This window comes from Emys orbicularis, chromosome 9 (genome assembly GCF_028017835.1).
Source record: "Emys orbicularis isolate rEmyOrb1 chromosome 9, rEmyOrb1.hap1, whole genome shotgun sequence".
In the NCBI taxonomy this organism is placed as follows: domain Eukaryota; kingdom Metazoa; phylum Chordata; order Testudines; family Emydidae; genus Emys; species Emys orbicularis.
This window is the reverse complement of record NC_088691.1, coordinates 299,833-322,258: the sequence shown is the minus strand read 5'-3', so window position 1 is coordinate 322,258 and position 22,426 is coordinate 299,833. Positions and strand designations below refer to the sequence as shown.

At 51.0% G+C, this 22,426-nt stretch overlaps 1 protein-coding gene across 1 annotated transcript in view; it reads left to right on the top strand.

Annotated features, from left to right (window-relative positions):
* ITGB1BP2 (integrin subunit beta 1 binding protein 2) overlaps positions 1-22,426 on the top strand; it is a 29,063-nt gene that overhangs the window by 5,781 nt on the left and 856 nt on the right. The window contains exons 2-10 of the mRNA XM_065410896.1: positions 674-723; positions 954-1,010; positions 4,340-4,488; positions 4,621-4,739; positions 5,162-5,220; positions 6,267-6,337; positions 6,797-6,899; positions 9,573-9,692; positions 12,072-12,134. Of these exons, the coding sequence (XP_065266968.1) occupies positions 674-723; positions 954-1,010; positions 4,340-4,488; positions 4,621-4,739; positions 5,162-5,220; positions 6,267-6,337; positions 6,797-6,899; positions 9,573-9,692; positions 12,072-12,134 (791 nt within the window). The remainder of the gene's footprint in view (positions 1-673; positions 724-953; positions 1,011-4,339; positions 4,489-4,620; positions 4,740-5,161; positions 5,221-6,266; positions 6,338-6,796; positions 6,900-9,572; positions 9,693-12,071; positions 12,135-22,426) is intronic.

Sequence of the window (22,426 nt, the reverse complement as noted above, 5' to 3'; positions counted from 1 at the left end):
TACGCCCACATCTTGAATACTGCATGCAGATGTGGTTGCCCCATTTCAAAAAAGCTATATTGGACTTGGAAAAGGTTCAGAAAAGGGCAACAAATATGATTAGGGGTATGGAACGGCTTCCATATGAGAATAGATTAATAAGACTGGGACTTTTCAGCTTGGAAAAAAGATGACTAAGTGGGGATATGATAGAGGTCTATAAAATCATGACTGGTATGGAGAAAGTAAATAAGGAAGTATTATTTACTCATTCTCATAACAGAAGAACTAGGGGCCACCAAATGAAATTAATAGGCAGCAGGTTTAAAACAAACAAAAGGAAGTATTTTTTCACATAATGCACAGTCAACCTGTGGAACTCCTTGCCAGAGGATGTTGTAGAAGGCCAAGACTATAACAGGGTTCAAAAAAGAACTAGATAAATTCATGGAGGATAGGTCCATCAATGGATATTAGCCAGGATGGGCAGGCATGGTATCCCTAGCCTCTGTTTGCCAGAAGCTGGGAATGGGCAACAGGGGATGGATCACTTGATGATTCCCTGTTCTGTTCATTCCTCTGGGGCACCTGGCATTGGCCACTGTTGGAAGGCAGGACACTGGGCTGGATGGACCTTTGGTTTGACCCAGTCTGGCCATTCTTATGTTCTTATGTTCTTGTTTTTGGCTCATAGATTCCTGTGTGTACCACCCAGGTGTTCCCATATTCCATGATGTCCTAAAGGTGAGTGCAGCGGTAAAGGGACAGCTCTTGTCATAAGTTCAGAATCAGGTGCCAGAAACAGCTGCCTACGTGAGGTATGGGTGACAGTCCATGTTTCCATGTGTATGGGTGACAGTCCATCCAGGACAAAGGGAGATCCAGGATATAGGGAAGTGTGTGTTTGATGTGGGGATTGAGAGGTCAGTATGGTTTTCCGTACCTGACCATATACATCCTATTCTTGTGTCCAGGGCTGGTCTTGTTGCAAGAAACGAACCACAGACTTCTCAGAATTCCTCTCCATAAAGGTATGTAACCCACCCACCTCTACAGGCGCTCCAGTCTCCACCACTCCCAGACACACCTGGCCCCCAAAACAAAACACCGGAACCCTCACCCTCTGGCTGCCTGGCCGGTCTGTCCCAACTCTGTCCACTTCCCTGGCCAGATCCCTATCCACGGCTGGTCCGTCCCTGTCCCGTCCACTTCCCTGCCCAGATCTCTATCCCTGTCTGGTCTGTCCCCGCCCTGTCCACTTCCCTGGCCAGATCCTATCCCTGGCCAGTCTGTCCCTGCCCTGTCCACTTCCCTGCCCAGATCCTATCCCTGGCCAGTCTGTCCCTGCCCTGTCCACTTCCTTGGCCAGATCCCTATTCCCGGTTGGTCCATCCCTGTCCCGTCCACTTCCCTGTCCAGATCCTATCCCTGGCCAGTCTGTCCCTGCCCTGTCCACTTCCTTGGCCAGATCCCTATCCCTGGCCAGTCTGTCCCTGCCCTGTCCACTTCCCTGGTCAGATCCCTATTCCCGGTTGGTCCATCCCTGTCCCGTCCACTTCCCTGCCCAGATCCTATCCCTGGCCAGTCTGTCCCTGCTCTGTCCACTTCCCTGGCCAGATTCCTATCCCCATCTGGTCCATCCCTGGCCAGATCCCTATATCTTGCTGGTCTGTCCCTGTCCCGTCCACTTCCCTGGTCAGATCCTTATCCCTGCCTGGTCTGTCCGCACCCTGTCCATTTCCCCATCTCTGCCCTGGCCAGTCTGTCCCTCTCCCGGCTGGTTCCCTGTCTCCATCCAGCCTGTCTCCCCCCCATCCAATTCCCTGTCCACCATCTGGTCCTTCCCAGTCCCACCCAGCTCCCCTGGTTCCCCTATTCTAGTGGGAATTTTTCTCAGCCTAATGATGTTGCTCATCTGAGTCCTAGATACTGGTTGATGGATATGGATCTGACTTTCTCTGCCTAGTCCTGCTTCTCAGTCTCTCACGGACTGCTCCTGGATGGCTTACCAGTCATATTTAAGATGGATGAAAAAAACCTTCCTTCCTTCCTTCCTAAATTCGCTCCACTTCCTCACTCACAACTCTCTTTGCTCTCACTCAAGCACTTAACCCGGGGGCTGTCTCTCACTCCTCCCATCACATCCAGGTCAAGCCCAAATCTTGCCATTTCTTCATTTGCAACGTATCAAAAATCTCCCACCCATCTCCGTCGCAGTAGCTAACACTCCTGCTCAGGCCCTGGGATCTCCAGTGTTGATTATTGCAATGTCTGCCTTTCTGGCTAACTGTTATGCACATTGCGCTTCCCCAGCAAAGGACTGGTACACAAAAAGAAGAGCCAGAGGCCTCTCTGCAATGCTCCCCAGAGGTGCCCAGGGTTGTGAGGCACCTCACCACCACCTAGCCTCATCATGAGCAGGGCCGGCTCTGGCTTTTTGGCCGCCCGAAGCAAAAAAAAACCAAAAAAAAACCCTGCAGCGCAGCCGGAACGCGGGTGCAGGGGGACCGGCTGGGGGGAGGGAGCGGGCGGGAGAGAGAGAGAAGGGGGCGGCCAGGGCTACAGCAGGGGCGCTGCCACGCGGCCCCTCCCGCTGCGCCGCCTCCTGCCTCCTGCCGCGAGGGCTCTGCTCCGGTCGGCGGGGAGGGAAGGAAGAGGACTGCCTTGCAGGGCGCTCTGGTTCTCTGCGCCGCTGCCCCCTACAGGGCGGCCAGAGCGGAACAAGCACAAAACAAAACAAAAAAAGCGGCCATGCCGCCCTAGGATTGGGCAGAATGCCGCCTCCAACAATCTGCCGCCCCAAGCACCAGCTTGCTCAGCTGGTGCCTGGAGCCGGCCCTGATCATGAGGAAGTCTTGTTTGTGCCTGATGTGGATCAGTTCCTTGAAACCACCAGCCTGTGGCAGCACACGTAGAGCATTCCAGGCCTCGGTCTCTCTGTTCAGGTAGCAACACACCAACTGCCAGATCCTTGGAGTGTTCCCTGTAGTGTCTAGCCCCCTCCACTGAACCCTCACAGGGCTACCAGGCCTGCAGTTCCTAAGGAACCGTATGCCAGCTTGTAAGACTCAACTCAGGTTCAGCACTTTGCTTAACATCACAGCACTGAGATCTAGTTATAATGAAAACAAGAATGTGTTTGTTGTCAGAGAACCGAGATTCATGTGATAGTGAGAATACTGGAAAAATGGGTTACATACAAATCAAAATCATAACATGCTTTCTAGAGACTAAAACAAGTTATCCTCTTGTTTAACAGCTTGTCTCACCCATCGTTCTCACCAGCGTTTTCAGCCAAGCCTGGCTGAGACCCCTCTTTCACAAAGCAAACTGACTGTTCGTTTGCTGCCTCGGGGAAGGATGCTAGGGTGTCATTTTTTGTCCCCCAAATATTCTAGAGCAAATCTTTGACGTGCACCTCAAGATGGGGTCTCTCTTCTCCCATCCCTCTTCCACGGCTGTTTGCTTCTTCCTGTTACTTTTCTCTCACTTCACAGTGCTTCATTAGCATTCGGTTCAGACTAGGGAGAGGCGACCTGCTGTGAACTATACGGTATTTAATTTAGGTCTAAAGAGCCAGACACTTCTTGTCTAACAGAAACCGCTTTTTTACCTTTGCTAGTGGCCAGCCCTAGACACAGACATTAAGTACATAATTGCCAGTGTATATACGTAACTCCTTACACAGCATCTGTATGTGCCGTTTGTGATTAGATTGATGACCAGTGTGACGCTGGCTTTTCTTTGAGACCTCAGACGACATTCTTTGGTGACCTAGATAGACTGTATGTCCCAGACCCAGGAGATCCTTGTCACCCAGGCACCCCTCTGTTCCCCTTGCCCATTGGCACTCAGAGGTTCCTGAGCCACCCCCTCCTGCTGCACTGTAGTGCTAGGCTGTTGGGATGCTTTTGGCACAACTTCCTGGCAGTTAATGGAGTTGGGCACAGCATGACACTCTGCTCCCTTGGGCTGCTGAGGTTAGGGACTGTTCCTTGCACGGTGCCCCACACATTAGTGTGCTTAGTGTCCTGGCTTTGTGGAGTTCGGGGGCAGCCTTTCTCTGCAGCATGGGGCACGTGTCACTTACTGCTCTGGAGTAGAGTAAATGGTGGATTCTTTGTAACTTGACGTCATTACATCACAAATTGAAGACGTCAGTAACTCAACCAGAGATTATGGGCCTCCTACAGGAGCGGGTGGGGGAGGTCTGTGGCCTGTGATGTGCAGGAGGTCAGACTAGATGATCACCCTGGTCCCTTCTGGCTGAAAGTCTGTGAGTCTACGACCATGACCTACAAGCCCCTTGCGTGGGGAGGTCAAAAGGAGTGTTAGGCTTGTCTCTGGTCCCTCCCCTTAGGGCTGCATGAAGGGGTGTCACAGCAATGAGAAGCCCCCCGAGCCTTTCCGGCCAGAGGATACCTCAGACAAGCTGAAGGCCAAGCCAAGCACAGAACTCATCGTCCAAAGCCCCAAATCAGCTGAGAAGATGCAGCGTGAAAGGCCAAGGTGAGTCAGGCACTGGCCATGTAGATGGCCCTGCCCCTGCTTCCCTCTCAAGATGGGGCAGGGAAGGTTAATCTGAGTGTTGAGGGAAACAATGCTGTTTTTTGTTATGTTGTGTGTGGTTTTTCTTTCCAGCTCTGATGAGCCAAGACAGCCACTGCTGATTAAAGTGTCCAGGTCTCTGGAGCAGACCCTGGAGAAGCTGAAGCTGGCCTCCAAAAACCAATGCCCAGAGGGAGGTTCCTTGTACAGGGGTGAGAAGATGGGGATGGGCCTGGCAGGGTGGTCTTGGGCTGTGCATTATGGGAAGCATGGAGGGTGCACAACTTAGAAGCAATCCGAAGAAGTGGGTTGTAGCCCACGAAAGCTTATGCTCTAATAAATTTGTTAGTCTCTAAGGTGCCACAAGTACTCCTGTTCTTTTTGCGGATACAGACTAACACGGCTGCTACTCTGAAACTTAGAAGCAGGTATGTGTATCATGAAGAGGGATTGCAGGCTGTGGCAGGCTGTAGGGTTATATGCCAAGATGGAGCTGTGCACTGGGGGGCTATGGACTGGTATCCTGGTGAAGAATAATGTGGCTCATGGTCCTGGGTGATGGGCGTGTGAGTGGAACCCCTGGGTGAATGTCTAAGCCTGATAAAGAGCTCTGTGCTATGTGTGTTGATTACAGCAGAGGCCATTCCGGAGGTCAGAACTGGCACCACCTGTAAGAACTCAGGCTGTAAGGTGGTGAGTTGCACCCTTGGCTTTGTGTTCCAAAGTCCAGGTCAGGGTGTCCCAGGCTCTGGGGAATCAGTCCTCGGAGCGTAGCTCTGTGGACACATGCTCCCTTCCCTGCTGATTCTGGCTCAGTGCCCCGCACTGGCAGAGACCAGCTTTCTGGGTTTGGCAACTGGGGGGAGAGGGTCTTCACGATCTCTCTAGTGCCCACCAAAAATAGTAAGTGTCAGCACCTGGGACTTACGACAGGAACATCTAGCTACATTTTCTTCAGCCACAGTGAAGGTTTCGGGTGGAATCTGCTGGCCCCACAGCAAAGTTGGCATCCCCACTTCCGTCACCGAAATCCAACAGGCTTCCCAAAAAGCTTTTACTACAGCCTCCACTGGCCAGGAGAGCAGGCTCCTGGAATGGTCTGCATGGCAGACAGCAATTCCATCACACCAGCATTGCACACTGATGGCTTGTGTAGGCGTGTAACCTTTCAACCCCAGAACCCTGGAGCAGGGGTGCTCATCCCAGTGCAGCTGGGAAGCCTGTAACCATGGGGAGAAGGGAGGGGTTCAAGGGGCTGGAAGGAGGGAGGGATTAGGGTGAGTGGGATCCAGAAGGAAGTAGATTGAACGGTGTAGGGAGAGACTGAGAGGGCAAGGAGAAGGAGGGAGAGCACAGCACAGGGAGTGCCTGGCGGGAGTGGGAAGGGTAGCAAAACCAGCAGGGAGCAAACACACAATGTGGGGAAGCATGGAAATGGCAAGGAGGGAAAGGTGACGGGCATGGGGACTGAGAACGGCTAATAGTGAGTGTATGTCTCTGTCCCTATCCCCTTGGTTTCTGAGCCTCCCATCCCATGCTGCATGTGTTTGAGGGGAGAACTGGGGAAGGGGCAGTCAGTGAAGGGTCCTGAGGCTCCAGCCATGTCCTGCAGGACACTGCGGGGACCAGCTGCACTTTAAGCAAAGAATTCTCCTTCCGCCTTCCCCTAAAGGTTCAGGTCAGGTTTCATTTTCATCAGTATGCTGTGCTGATCACTGCCACTGCCTCTTCCCCGGCAGATCTACAAGGGGGCAGAGAATGAGACGGAGGCTTGTATTTTCCACCCCGGAGTTCCTGTCTTCCATGAGGGGTAAGAAACATCCTTTGGAACCAGGAGACTTTTATCCCCATACTTGTAAAAACTGCCTGCCTGCCTTGGACCCTGACTCCGCTCTTCAGTGGCAGATCAGTCAGCAGCACAGCAAGCTTTCCCACAAGGAGAGACGCTCACCCTGGGGAGGCCCACTCAGTCCGCAGCTCCTCCAACCAGATGGCCAGTTGTGTTGGTTATTTTTATCCTGTGGCCATGTGACACCCCAGCTCATGTCACACAGACAGGCTAGCAGATGGCCACATCTCTTGGTCCCTCTGAATTTGTTCAGACTAGAGCTGTCAGTCCCATATCCCCCATGCTCAGCATCTTGAGTGCCCCAGGTCTCCCTGCCTCCACCTAGCTCTACCTCTAAACCCCTAGAGCTCCCATCTTCCTTGGACTCATGTGTCCCTTTCTGGCATTCCTAGATTAATTTGTTTCTTGCTCTTTCCCCAGTATGAAGTACTGGAGTTGCTGTGGCATTAAAACTACAGACTTCAGTGCGTTTCTGGAGCAAGAGGGCTGCAGCACTGGGAAACACAGCTGGATAAAGAAGGAGGTATGCCACTGTGGCAAGGCTTAGAGCAGTGAGCAGACAGCAAAGGAATCCTGAACTGTCACTGCTCCCCCCTCTGTGCTGGTAACTGTGGCATCTGCTCGTCACTGGGGCATGACAGACCAAATGGATTCTTAAAATATCACATGCAAAAAATATTATGGCTGAAACCATTGTAATTCTGAGGCCTTGAATGTGCATTACCCGAGTCTCCTTTCCTGATCACACAGCACAGGCAGAAACACAAATGCCTCCATTGGAGCATCAGGGTGATAGGCAAAGGGGCAGAGTAGGCATGAAGAGCCAAATCCTGTTAGTGCTGTTTACGCAAATAATCCCTCCTTGTAGGGAGAGTGGGACTGGGCCAGGACTGGCTCACTGTGTCCCTTCTTTAAAGGGCTAGTGCAGACCCAGGATGGAGAGAAATTAATGTCCTCTCCATTTTAGTCTGTCGTTTGCTGAATAATGTGTCACTTTGCCCAGTAGAAGGACTCCAATAATATTTATACAGCACAGGGCTTTGAAGAGGGAAACCACCATACAGGTGTTATTAGGCTTTGTATGATCGCATGGGATAAGCCATACTGTAGCGCCTATGAAGAATGGGGCTGCATGACAGTCTGTGAGGGCCTTAACTGCATTTCTGGCATTTAGTGACTGCAGCCCTTTCACCACATGCTGCCTTCACTCACATAGGCTTGTGCATATAACTTTCTTGAGGGTTTTTTTTAAACTGAGGATAAATTAAAACGTATTTAAAAATGTATTTGAATCTCTGATCCTTTTTCAAACTTTTCTTAAACGTTTCCCTCTTGTCTGAGACCAGGTCTGAGCAGCTTAGCTCAGAAGGCAGGTGTTTCAAACCACTAGCGATAGATGCATAAAAAGAAATGCTATCTCAGCCAAACCTAATGGAAATGAGCTAAAAAGTCAGGGCATGGTAGCAAAACTAAATACACATGACACAGGCAGTGCAGAATATGAACAGTCTCCCCATGGGTGACCCTCCAAGGGAGGCTAAATCAATTTCAACAGGCAAGGGGACTGGGGAAGCTGCACCCAAAGTTTGAAGGCACTTCCAAGCTAACACAGAGTCTGCTCTTCCTGTCAGCAAATGCAAAGGGGGTCCCCATGCCCACCTGGATTTTTCCCTTGAAGGTTTGCAGTTCAGGACTGACCAGACCCAGCCCTGCTTAGCTGTTTAAAAAAAAACATGAGAGAGGACAAAATCAGGCCAACACAAGCCTGCCCTTTGAAATATCCTGCTATTACCTCTTAACATACACCCCTCTGATTGCTACAGGGTAGTCATCTTCACTGGCACGGCTGGTTATTACTCCGCCCATTTCTAAAGCAGGCAGCAACACAGAACTGGGCCATTCTTACGAATTGTGTCTGGTGCAACTGGTATAACACGAGATACATAACTGTCATTTCCCCTAATTGAACGCTGCTCTCCTTGCATGGCTACTGCATAGCTTCCTTTAGATGGGGCAGGCTGAAAGTGCAGCCCTTGGTTTTAACACCTTAGAAACCACTGGTGGGCGACAAATAAAAAAGTTAAGCAGGGTTAGTTAGCAAGAGCGGGGCACTGAGCCCAGCTACCCTGAGTGCCAAGGCCCTGCTGCTTAGATGGGCTGGTGGGTAAGTATAAGCAGCAGTGGGCTAGAGAGGAAGGTCTCTTGGCCCAAGCCTCCGCTCCCCTCCCCTCTCTGGAGATTAATGTCCCCTGTGACTAGGAGAGAGAGATCAGCTAGCCCAGTGTCTGCACTGTCAAAGGGAAAGGTTGAGCAGGAAGCATTTCTCTGGCTGTAACAGTTTGGGTGTGGAAGGCTCTGGCTGAGGTACAGAACAGGTTAAGAGGAACGTTTAAAACAAGTGAACTGGATGTAGCATTTATGGGCCTGTTCATCTTCAAACCTTTCCTAGACAGGCAGCCTCACACTGACCTGGACTTCGTGCGTGAGGATCACACAGGCAGCTGAACTTCTGAATGCAGGAAAAGCCTCTCAAAATATTCCTAGCACCAAACATTTCTGTGTTAGATACTTGCCAGTGCCAGTGTCAGTCTGAGTTGAATTACACTTGCTCCCTAAGATGGCTTTGTTCAGAAGTGTCGCCCCCAAAGTATTCCAGCTCTGGGGTGATGAGTGCCAGTCTAAGGTCCGAGAGAGAGAGAGAGAGAGAGAGAATTCTCCAACCAAGTTCACAGCTGGAAACAGAGGTTTAGTTTTAGAGGAAGGACCAGCACTGATTGGAAGACTGAATTGTGTACCTTGGAGCCAGGCCTGTCTGATTCCCTGGGGAATCACTGTGGGGCTTGGGAAAACCTGGTGAGGATCTTGCTGTGGAACAGGAGGAGGATGGATATTAAAAGTGATGTAATTGCTTTGGTGACCCTGCCTCCTGCACACAATGATGAGACCCTCTTTAGTCTCATTGGGCTGCAGACTGGGTTGGAAATGGCTTTAGTCTAAATGTAAAGAACCCAGTGTTACATTTGACGTGCTGGGCCAGCTTGGCCTCTAGCGCTGTGCTGGGACTCTAGCCTTTAGTTAACACATCAGCCAGGAGGAACGGTGCAGGGCTCCTTGGCTAGATTTGTTCTTTCTGCAATGGGGGAGGAGACGTGTGTGCTGGAGGCTGGCCTCAGTAACAGGCTCCTTTTCTCACCAGGATAAGAAGTTGGTGTCTTGTCGACAAGACTGGCATCAAACCAGCAGCCAAGTGGTGGTGACGATTTATTCCAAGAATCCTCTGCCAGCACTCAGCTCTGTGACGGCCAGTCGCACTGTGGTATGTGGGGTCCAGGTCTAACAGACCTAGAAATGCAAAATGCTGTCCTGCTGCGTACTAGTCTTCGAGGCCTGTGCAGGCTGTCAAAGCCAGCCAGTGCCCTTTGTATGCATGCTAATGCTCTCCAGAACAGTCGCTTAAACACCCCACTTCTAATATAGACTCTTAGGGTAGACCTTGTGCTCCTGAGAAGGAAAATGTAATTCCCCTTGGCTTGGTCCATCTCTCTCTTCCTTCTACTATCTGCTGCAGGGAGTTGCCATCTGTCTCTGTTTTTGTGGGATAACCCTGATATGAATAGGACTACCCTGCTTCCTGCTGAAGGGGTGAGACAACATCTCAGGCTGACAGTGTTCTATCTGTTGGCTGCCTTAGAGATACTGTTGCTCAGAATATTGCTGCCCTGGCTGAGGAGTGGCTGGGCAGCCGAGGATTGCCTTTGTTAATTTCTGTGGTGTAGGTTCCCCTGAGGGCTGTCCTTTATGGAGCTGCAGCCACAGGGAGCAGTTTTGTCACTGTCTCTCACTGTGCGAATGAAGCTGTGTAGTGGCCAGTGCCAAGTGCTTCAGAGGGAATGAACGGAACAGGGCAGTTATGGGTGATCCATCCCCTGTCGTCCAGTCCCAGCTCCTGGCAAAGAGAGGCCTGTACTCGCAGTTGTTCAAGGTCACAAAAGTCCAGCTCACCCTGTTACATTAAATTGTTCACCAAAGTTAGCAAAAGTTGGAGACAAATAGACTGCTACAAACTGAACTGTTTGCATCAAAAACAATCTGTGCTGAGGGCTCCTGGTAAAGTCATGGGTTGGTATGGTGGGTTAAAAGATTCTAGAAAGGGAAGAAATGCTTATAATTAAAAATTTTCAAAATATGTTTTGATTGGTTAATGTTAATAGGATGAGGTTGCCCCCCCCTTCTTTAATATTGTTTATCGGGGGAAGAGGAGAGGGGTCATTGAACTGGGAACGGGTGGAGTCGAAAGACACCTGGAGCAAGTGTGAGGTGCCTTTTATTGGATTTATTTTTATATTTATAACTAAACCCTGGCAACATTTATTGAGTAGGGTCCTGGAATCTAAGTAGTTCTGCGGCTCCTCCTTGCACAGACTAAGATTGGTTCCCTAGCTTGACAGCACAGTAGTTTGCATATCGCAACCTGGACTGAGCTCCTGGATGGGGTTTGGATTGTTCTTTTGCTACTGGCACTGGGAAATCTGTCTCTCCCATTAAGTCCAGAAATAATGATATTATAACGCTGAGTCTGTTTTGACCCTCAGCCCCTTTTGGTCCATGTAATGTAACCCTCCAGCAACACGCTCAGTGCGCCCCATCTGCGGCCTTCTCCTTTTGCATTGAGAGTTTAGTGGCTTCTGTCCCACGTGGCCATATTCTTTCCTCTGCATCACTGTGTCCTGAAACTCTTCTACCCTCTCAGCTAGTTTCCACATGAGCAGTACTGTTTTGTAAGTCCTCTGTTAGTAGTGGGGAGTCTGTTAGTGAAGCTGAAGGGTTAACCCCGGCCACCCTGAATCAGCACAAAAATCTGGCACCTTGGGGATTAGCACCTTGGCATCTCTAAAATCTCCTGAAGGCTTCAGATCTCACTTACTTCAGATTTTGGCTGCCGGGAAAGGTGGAGAGAGCAAAGTTAATTTGCAGTTCCTAGGTGTGGCAAGGAAAGAAATTCTTCATTTAACTGCCACATCAGCTCTAATTATGGTCTTGGCTTTGGGTGGTTTGTTAATCCAGTATTATTACAATTCCTCCACAAAGGTCTTTGATAACTTTGAGTTAAGAGCATTAGGCTCCATATCCCACTGCTGCAATCTGTAAATAACAAGACAATAAGCAATTACATAATTCAGCATCTGTGTAATTATTGGTTCCCCTTCTCAGCCTCACCTCCTTCTGCAGAACACACAAATGGGGGTTAGATGCTGCAGGGCCTGGGACCTGAGGATGAGGAGTTTGACTTTGCCCATAAAGCTTCAGGATAGGCAGGAGATGGATTATCAGATCATTACTACAGAGGCCTGAAATGGGCGGGGGCTGTCGTGTGGGGACACAAACACCACAGTATCAGGCTGCTTAGTCTCAGTACTTACTCCTGCCTCAGTGCAGGGGAATGGACTAGATGATCTATTGAGGTCCCTTCCAGTCTACATTTCTATGATTCTGTGCAGCTACACTATCCCAAAAGGCAGATCCTAGAGGTGACACCTATCCCTTGCTGTGTGGCTTTGATGCTCACTCACTCACCAGCTCTGCAGAGTTGGTCCTTCTGTACTTGCTAAGAGACTTCTTTCTTTCTTTCTTTCTTTCTTTCTTTCTTTCTTTCTTTCTTTCTTTCTTTCTTTCTTTCTTTCTTTCTTTCTTTCAGATTGATGTCCATATCATGTTCGAAGGTGACAAGGTTTTCCAGGCAAAGCTGGATCTCTGGGGGGTAAGATTTCTGTTTATCTTGGTTCCCTTATTCCAGCAAGCTGTGGATGGAAAGGGACTGGAAGCTGGGCTCAGGTGCCAAGATGTAAATTAACAGATCCCAAGGCCAGAAGGGACCGTTGTGATCATCTAGTTCAGTGGCTCTCAAACTTTTGTACTGGTGACCCCTTTCAAATAGCAAGCCACTGAGTGCAGCCCCCCTTATAAATTAAACACTTTTTTATATATTTAACACCATTATAAATGCTGGAGGCGAAGAGGGGTTTAGGGTGGAGGCTGGCAGCTCACGACCCCCAGTTTGAGAACCCCTGATCTAGTTTGACCTCCTGTGTAACACAGGCCATAGAACTGACACAAGATAATTCCTAGAGCAGAGCTTTTAGAAAAACATCCAATCTTGATTTAAACGTAGCCTGTGATGGAGAAGCCACCATGATCCTTGCCATGACTCCATGCATCTGAAGAAGTGAGGATTTTTAACCCACGAAAGCTGATGCCCAAATAAATCTGTTAGTCTTTAAGGTGCCACCGGACTCCTTGTTGTTTTCATGATCCTTGGTAAATTGTTCCAACTGTTAATTGCCTTCACTGTTAAAAATTCACACCTTACTTACAGTCTGAATGAATCTCACTTCAACTTGCAGCCCTGGGAGCCTGTCAGACCTTTGTCTGCTGGACTGACGAGCCCATTAACAAATATTTGTTCCCCATGTGGATGCTTATGTAACTCACACACTTCCTGGGTGTGGTGTTCTGTCCTGTCTAGTAGCCTCAAGACCACTTAGGCCTTGGCTACACTTGCAGATGTACAACGCTGTGAGTTAAACCTGACTTCGTGCAGCTGAGTAGGGAAAGCGCTGCAGTCTGTCCACACTGACAGCTGCCCAGCGCACTGTCGTGGCCACATTTGCAGCAATTGCAGCACTATTGGGAGCGGTGCATTATGGGCAGCTATCCCACAGAGCACCTTTTCCCATTCTGGCGCCGTGGGTTGTGGGAAGGGGGCGTGGGTGCGGGGCATTCTGGGTCCTGTCCCAACGCCCTGTGATGCATCGCTTCGCATCCCAGAAATCCCTTTGTTTCCGTTCACCTTTGGCGCCATCTTTCAACGGTTTCTGTGCAGCGCGATCTGTCTGCGGGAAATGGAGCCCGAACTGCTGAGGCGTATGCTGACTTATCTCGCCAGCACGTCACGTTTGGTTGTCGAACTATTCCTTAAGATCCAAAGTGACAGTGAGAGTGAGGAGTCTGACGATGCTATCGAGCCGCGTAACGCGTATGACACGAAATTGCTTGTGGCATTCACGGACATGCTCAGCACCGTGGAACGCCGCTTTTGGGCTCGGGAAACAAGCACCGAGTGGTGGGATCACATCGTCATGGAAGTCTGGGATGACGAGCAGTGGCTGCAGAACTTTCGGATGAGAAAAGCCACTTTCATGGGACTGTGTGAGGAGCTTGCCCCCACCCTGTGGCACAAGGACACGAGATTGAGAGCTGCCCTGCCAGTGGAGAATCGGGTGGCTATTGCAATCTGGAAACTGGCAACTCCAGACAGCTACCGGTCGGTCGCAAACCAGTTTGGAGTGGGAAAGTCGACCGTTGGAATCGTGTTGATGCAAGTTTGCAAGGCCATTAATCACATCCTACTCAGAAGAACCATGACTCTGGGTAACGTGCAGGAAATAGTGGATGGCTTTGCATAAATGGGGTTCCCTAACTGTGGAGGGGTGATAGATGGGACGCACATTCCTATTCTGGCACCACCCCACCTAGGATCCGAGTACGTTAATCGGAAGGGGTATTTCTCTATGGTTCTCCAGGCGCTTGTGGATCACCGTGGGCGTTTCATTGACATTAACACAGGCTGGCCCGGAAAGGTGCATGACGCACGCATCTTTGGGAACACTTGGCTGTTCAGGAAGATGCAGGCTGGGACTTTTTTCCCAGAGCGGAAGATCATGGTAGGGGAAGTTGAAATGCCCATTTTGATCCTTGGAGATCCCGCTTACCCGTTAATGCCATGGTTCATGAAACCCTACACAGGGAGCCTTGACAGCAGCAAGGAATGGTTCAACTACAGGCTGAGCCGGTGCCGAATGACTGTGGAGTGTGCCTTTGGCCGTTTAAAGGGCCGCTGGTGATCTCTGTATGGGAAGCTGGACTTGGCCGAAAACAGCATCCCCGCAGTTAAATCCGCGTGCTGTGCCCTCCATAATATTTGTGAAGGGAAGGGTGAAAGCTTCACTCAGGCATGGACCTCCGAGGTTCAACACCTGGAGGCTGAATTTGCACAGCCAGAGAGCAGGGCTATTACAGGGGCCCAGCGCGGGGCTGCAAGGATTAGGGATGCCTTGAGGGAGCAATTTGAGGCTGAAAACCAGCAGTGATATCTGGTGCCCTGCATGGGAGTGAAGTGCAGTAGTTCCAATCTTTAGGAATCAGTGTCTGATAAGCGGACAAGCAGACTTGCAGTGCCTGTTTATTTCCTGGGCTAAGGAGTCCTTTACTTTATGCAATAATAAAGAATGTTTTCAAAGCCAAAGAATCCATTTATTGAAAAGAAAAAAACATTATTTATTGAAAAGAAACAAGGGGGTGGAGTGGGGAATGGTACAATCACAGATTCGCGTATGTCCTGTCTGGTGTGCTGTGCAGTGAGTGCTGCACTTCAGGATAGCTATACTGCATGGTGATGGGGGTTGAGTGCAGAGGGTAAGGGTCGTGGTTTTCAGGGCTGGGTGGTGAAGATACTGGTGTTGGAGGCAGCGGGTGGCGTGAAGAACACGGAAGTTGGGGAAAATGGGTTGGAGGTGACAGTGGGGCACAACGGAAAGAGTATTGGGACAAGGACTGTGGGGGGGGGGGGTGGCGTTTGCGTTTGCAGTACTGCTCCGCTTTCTGCATGGCTACAAGCTCCTGGATAGCGTCTGCTTGGCGCTCCAGGATGCTTATGAGCCAATCCGTGCTTTGCTGCCGGTGCTCCGTGCTTTACCGCCGGTGCGCTGCGTTTTCCTGGCGGATCCTGCTTTCTCTCTCCCTCCAGTTCTGTGCTTTCTCATTCTCTTTAATAGATTGCCGCATCACTTCTTGCAGCATGTCTTCTTTGCTTTTTCGTGGTCTCTTCCTGAGTCTTTGCAGTCTCTGAGCAGGCGATAAGAGGGACAGCTGAGGTCTCAAGGTTGATGCTGCTGTATAGGCAAAATGCAACATTTAACAGAGGCAGCATTGTTTATACCAGACAGAGTAATGAGTCCCCCCGCACTTAAGGAGTAGAAAACACACAGGGTCTACACAATAGCATAATTTTCCCGTCCGAAACAGAGCACACACATCCCACGGGAGCCTCAAAATGGTGAGTAAGGGGGACTGATTGTTTCAGGTCTGCACTGTCCTCTGGGTTTCTGTGCCTTGGGGAGAGCCAACAGCTTCAGGGGGCACCTACACTGAACACTGTCCCAACATTTTCCACAGGAGTTCATCCTGGACGATATCTCGCTGCTGAGGGTGACCTGGGAAGCAAGGGAGGGTCTTCTACTGCAATGCGGCTTCCGCCCTGGCCCATATGCAGCTTGCCTGTGTGCAGCAATGGTCCCCCCGCCCCTCGCGGCACAGTGGCGTGGACACATTAGCCTGGCTGGGACAAGGACCACGGTGGCTCTCCCGATAAACCTGCGCAAGTGCATTGCACACGTTCTGGATGAGACATTCGAGGAGATTACCGAGGCCGATTACCGCGATGTGATAAACCACATCAATGCACTATTCCGCATCTAGGCATGCATGCCTAACCCTCCTCTCCCAAAGAGCCCGCACCGAAAAAATTCCTTCCCGAAAAAAAAACCCGCTTACCGGGAACCTGCTCTTCTGTTTGTCCTCCACCAAGTACCGGCCGCTGCGACTGGCTACCTTCCTCCTGGCTCGAGAAGAGCTCCTGGCTGCATGGCTCCAGGGATTCCGGGGTGTCTCCATCTGGCCCACCACCATCACTCTCGTTTTCCTCCTCCTCTTCCTCCCCCCCCCCACACCGGCTCTGAAGTGTCCATGGTGGTGCTCAGAGTGGAGGTGGGGTTAACCCCAAGTATCGCATCCAGCTCTCTGTAGAATCGGCAGGTCGCGGAGGGAGCACCCGAGCGGCCCTTTGCGTCACGGGCTTTGCGGTAGGCACTCTGCAGCTCCTTCACTTTAATCCTGCACTGCAGGGCGTCCCGGTCATGGCCCCTTTCCATCATGTCCTTTGATACCTTCCCGAAGGTATCGTAATTCCTACGGCTGGAGCGCAGCTGGGACTGGACAGCTTCCTCCCCCCAAACACTGATGAGGTCCAGCAACTCGCCATTGCTCCATGCTGGGGCTCGCTTGGCGCGTGGAGGCATGGACACCTGGAAAGATTCGCTGATAGCACTCCACGCCATGCCGGGCTGAGCAAGCAGGAAGGGGATTTTTAAAATTCCCGGGGAATGTAAAGGGTGGGTCACATGGTTGGTTACCTGAGGCCAGGGCAGTAGAGTTTGAACTGATGACCAGAGTGGCTAGAACAGGCATTGTGGGATACTGCCGAATAATTCTGGAGGCCATTCACAGCGCATTGGGCGGCCACACTGGTGCCGCAGCGCTGCAGCGGCAGCGCAATACTCGCTATTCCTCTCGGGGAGGTGGAGTACATGCAGCGCTGCAACCACGGAGATACAGCGCTGCAAATGCCTTGCCAGTGTGGACGGGGAGTGAGTTACAGCGCTGGGGGCGGCTTTACAACGCTGTAACGCGCAAGTGTAGCCAAGGCCTTAGAGAGAGAGGTAAAATGAGTCTGCTCTACAGCCTTAGCTGAGCCAGTTGGCTTTTAACTCATGCGGTAGAGGCTAATGCACTAAGCTCCAGAGGTCTCAGGTTCAATCCTGCCTGCCGACAACTGGGGTCTGTTACATTTACAGACTGATCAAGTCACCCCTTAACCTTTTCTTTAAGCTAAACAAGCTGAGCTCACTATCAGGCATGTTTTCTAATCCTTTAATCATTCTCGTGGCCCCTCTGATGGACACCTGTACTGGATACAGAGTGGTCAGTGCTCTTGGGGAAGCATCGCAAGTACAAACGTGAACTCTTCAGAGCCTCTAGTGCTGGCATCCCAGAGTCTTACCCTGGACCTTCTCATAAGGCAAGGGGACATCACTTTGTCAAGGTTTGAGCCTCTCCAGCTTACCCCCTTGTGGCCCTGCCAGTGCACTGTGCGCCCCCGTCAGGTTCTCTCAGTCAATTACCAGACTTAGGCTGGCTCCAGAACATGCACCTGCTTCATGGGGCCTGCCTTATTCAGTTGTTTATAGAGGTAACTTGCTATGTTAGTTGCCCCAGGTCACCCTGCTCTGTGTCCCTATAAGAGTCCTGGTCAGCTCTTTGTCCCAGATCAGGAGACACCCCTCACCCCATCATCTTCCTGGAGCTGGGTTGTGCTTCAGACAGTCCCTGTCTCTCCTTCTGGCAGAAGCCCAGTTCTCTGCCTTGGGCTGGGCTGTAATTTAGCCAGCTCTAGGGCCTTAGCCAACTTCTCCCTCAAGTGGCCACTTTCGCCTCTTACTCCTTGCAGGTCTGCAGACAGCTGCCATCAGCCAGCTTTATTACTCCTCTGGAACAGCAGCTCCAGAGCAACCTTGCTGGGCAACTTGCCACTTGCTGCAGGGACCCCACAGGAGTTAGCAGCATGCCTTGGTGGCTTCTCTCCAGGAACCCTTATTTAGCCATTCCAGTAACTCACCCCCTTCCTGTCCTCGGATGGGCCTTTATAGCCCCTGGTTTAACTCCGACCAACCAGACTGGCTTCACTGGCCACTGCTGCTCTGAAACTAGGGACCTAGACCAGCACTGCTTATTGGGGTCAGCTACCTTGTGGCAACTTGTTCCTGGGCCATAACGGTGCCCAAGAGCTGAGCCCAGTTACATCCCAGCTTGAACCCATCTCTCATGGAGCCAGAAGAGACCCTGTTCCATTCAGATTTTGATATTTCATTTTCTTTTCATTTGTAGCTGGAGGGATATGGGCAGCTGGAAGTGCTGTGCTAGCTGAGGCAGTTTGAGTTTCCTGGAAGAGGTTTCTGAGCTGCCATTTTGTAGAGCTCCAGGAAATCCATTGGACTTTTATTGCTATGATTTTTAAAGTGTTTAGAAGCGTGTTGGGTGGCTCACGGAAACAAGTAAAGAGCAAGACCATGCCCCAAAAGAGCTTATATGCCAACTTTAAAAAAATAATGTTAAGATTCCAAAGTCAAGCACTTAAAAGTTATGAAATGCTAGAATTAAGGATGCTTGTGCAACCTTATCTCAGCCCTCTTGGGTGCACACATTATGAAACAGTCTTAATTACACAATCACATACTGTTTTTTTCCACAGGGTTCCTGCCTCATTCAGTGCACAAAAGGATGGCTGGTGTTCATTCAACAGTTTTTCAACATTGTCTAATGTGTGACCCCAGGCCTTATTTACAGCACACTATTCAAACTCTGCTCCAAATAAAATTTAATTTTCTCATAGGCTTTTCTGTGGCACTCATCATTGTACTATCCACCCAGCTCCGATTCATCCCAGGAGCACCTATTTTCCATCAAAGCATGTTCAGTGGCATCAAATATGCTATACTCATGGCAACCCACATCAGCCTTTCCAACAGTTTTGCCTGGGATCAATGTCTGGCTAAGTGGCCTATAGTTATCCGGGTCATCTTATTTATGCTTTTTAAATATTGGCACAATATTAGCATTTTCCCAGTCTTCTGAAACTTTCCCAATGTTCCAAAATGTGTTAAAAATCAACATTAATGATGCCGAGAGCTCCTTGGCTATATTGTTTAATAGTCCTGAGTTTAAGTTATCTGGTCCTGTTGGCTTTAAAGAGTTTAACTTTAATTGACTAGCTGCATCCTCTGCACTGAATGTCATGGGTCATGTGGAAAAAATACTAGTGATCATGTAATTAGAAACTGTATCATGGTGCATCCACACACAGGGGGCCAAATTAAGGGTGCACTGGCAGCCTTATTTCTAGCATTTCCTAACTTTTTGGAATGCTTGACTTTGCAATCTTAGCATTCTGCTAACACCGTTTTTGTGCCTAATTTGCTAGAGGGCCACACACTTTGTAGTATCTGTAGGCTGAGCATGAGCACAATGTACACAACAGGAGTTCCCTGCATTCCTCCATTTCCTACAATAAGCTCCCTGTGGGCCACCCTCCCATCCCCCAGTGTTTCAGGGACTCACAGCAATGCTTCCCCCCATCATGTCTGGGGCTTTGTGTGTCTCCCATTCTCCCCTTCACCACATGCCAAGGATTCTGTCTCCCCCTTTTTTGCTCCATTCCCCCCATGCCAGGAACTCTGTGTATCCCCAGCTTTCCTTTCCCCCATACTATGGTCTCCCATTCTCCCCCTCATGCCAAGGACTCTGGGTGCCCCCCTTACCTGTCCTGCAAGGGATTCAGTGTGCCCCCTTGCCAGGGCACCCTCTTCTTCTCCTCCAACCCTCATTGCTTTTCTCCTGTCTGAGAGAGAAATCATTAAGGCTGTCTCGATTTTAAACCTGTGTTGGGCCGGTGAGCAGAGCAGAAATGGGGAGGGTGTTATGCTGGAGAAGGGGTTAATGGCTGCCAGCAACCAGGTTTGTGATCTGGAGACAACTACATGTTGGGTTGAAGCTGATGCTTTACTACCCATATGCAAGAGCCTCCATGTGTCCCCCTTCTGGCTCCTTGCCCAGCCAGTCCCATTCCCCCCCACAATCCAGGCTCCTCATCCGATCTCAGTATCCACATACACACACACTCCCTGGCCCAGTCTCCTTCCCCAGCCAGTTCCAGTATCCCCTCCCATTCCTCATCCAATCTATTGCCTGCCCCCCCCACTGGCTTCCAGTTCTGTCCCCATCCCCCACTGGTTCCCACTCTCCTGGCCCAGCCACTCCCAGTCTCACCCCTCCCAGCTCACAGTCCAAGGTGCCTTGGCCCAATCTACTCTCTCCTCCTTCAGTCCGACTACCCCACCTTCAGGCCTTCTCTTGTCCCCTCCACGATTGAGTCTGGCTGCTTTCTCCGTCACTGCTTGGCATTGCGAGCACAAGAGAGAGAGAGAGAGAGAGAGAACATCTTCATGCTCTCAGTTCTCATACCGACAGGGCCGACGCTTCCACTAGGCGACCCTAGGGCAGCAGGATTTGGTGGGCGGCATTTTGCCACCCTCAGCGGAAATTCGGCGCCGGGGGGTCCTTCCGCTCCGGGTCTTCGGTGGAAATTCGGCGGTGGGTCCCGGAGCGAGTGAAGGACCCGCCGCCGAAGTGCCCCGAAGACGCGGAGCGGAAGGATCCCCACAGCCGAATGCTCAGAGGAGGAGCGCTGCTGCCTAGGGCGGCAAAAACCCTGGTGCCACTCCTGCATACCGAACCTCAAAGCAGCCCACAACAGCAGGGAGTAGCAATTGCAGGGAAGGTCCTGCTCGGTTCCTGCCGTGTGGGACTGAACCAGCCTCAGTGCAGTTAATTTTCAGTGAATTTAACTGCCAAACACTATCAAGTCTCTGCTGAGCACCTGCAGACTGAGATGCTTTCAAAGACACAGATGTTGACCAAATGTGGGTATGTTTCCTAGGAACTGCAAGAAGCACGTCTCTCACACCACACCAGGGTAACCCCTCTGCCCTGCTCCAAGTCCATCCCTGCAGAGACGTGCACTTCTCAACCAAAGAACTGTATGAATGTTTTTAACCAGGGTAAAACGACATATATTTTCCCTTAGCTCATTCTAAGAACATTTTTTGCTGAAACTTTAAACAACCAACCAAAAATCGGCCTGACGCAGACACTTGGCAGAGAACATTTCAGCCCAAATGGTTACAATTTGGCAAAGTTATACAGCTGAAAACAGGGTGTTATGCTGGGGAGTGTTGGCCACTCTTACGTAGAGCCAGCACGCCCAGCTCTACCTGTAATTCAGACAGTGAACAACAAGTAAAAGGCTAGAGAGTGGCTGAGTGCGACAGTGAGGCCTGTGGTGATGCCATTTACACATCTTGGTGCGCTGTAACATGTTTTGTTTATCTCTTCTCTGTGCAATCATACAGCATCCTTGGGTCACCCAGTCTCCTACTGCATCGGGCAGAGCGCCCGCATGCCCACTAACCTGCCATGCATTTCAGCCAGGGTGCGATTTTGCTCATAATTCACAGCATTCCTTCTGTACTTTTACAATCAGTAAGTAACTGATCCTTGGGCAGGTCTGTCATTCCTCCTCTTGTGCAGTGTGAGACGCTGAGGCACAGGGCAGTGACATGACTTAACCAAGGTCACATGGTGAGTCTAGTACTGCCAGGATTAGACTCGGGACCTCCTGACTCCCAGCCCTGTGCTCAATCCTCCAGACCAGGCTACCTCCCTATTTTACTAATATGTCGCCTAAACATTCTCTGTGGCCCCACTATCTCCTGAGTAGGTAGAGCAGGGGTGGGCAAACTTTTTGGCCTGAGGGCCACATCTGGGTATGGAAATTGTATGGCGGGCCATGAATGCTCACGAACTTGGTGGTTGGGATGTGGGAGGGGCTGAGGGCTCTGGCTGGGGGTGCAGGCTCTGGGGTGGGGCTAGAAATGAGTTCAGGGTGCGGGAGGGGGCTCTGGGCTGGGGCAGGGGGTGGGGGTGCGGGTTGGGGGGTGAGGGCTCTGGCTGAGGGTGGGGGCTCTGGGGTGCAGGAGGATGGGAGCGAGGAGTTTGGGGGATGGGAGGGGGATCAGGGCTGAGCCAGAGGGTTGGGGCATTGGAGGGGGTCAGGGGTGCAGGCTCCGGGCAGCATTTACCTCAAGCAGCTCCTGGAAGCAGTAGCATGTCCCCCTCTGGCTCCTACACAGAGGCGTGGCCAGGCGGCTCTGCGCACAGCCCCGTCCGCAGGCGCCGCTCCTGGGGCTCCCTTTGGCCACGGTTGCTGGCCAGTGGAAGCTGCGAGGGCAGCGCTTGAGGCGGGGGAAGCATGCAGAGGCCCCTGGCTGCTCCTATGATTAGGAGTTGGAGAGGGGACACGCTGCTGCTTCTGGGAGCCATGGGAAGCCATGGCACACGTGGAGTGGGATAAGCCCCAGAGCCTGCTCACCGGCAGGGGCTCAAAGGCCAGATTAAAACGTCTGAAGGGCCGGATGCAGCCCCCGGACCGTAATTTGCCCACCCCGATGTAGAGGAAGGAATAATACTTTCATTCTCTTGGAGCATTTCCTATCCCTACCCTTCACTCCATCCTCCTGTAGCATCCCCTCCCTGACCTTTTTT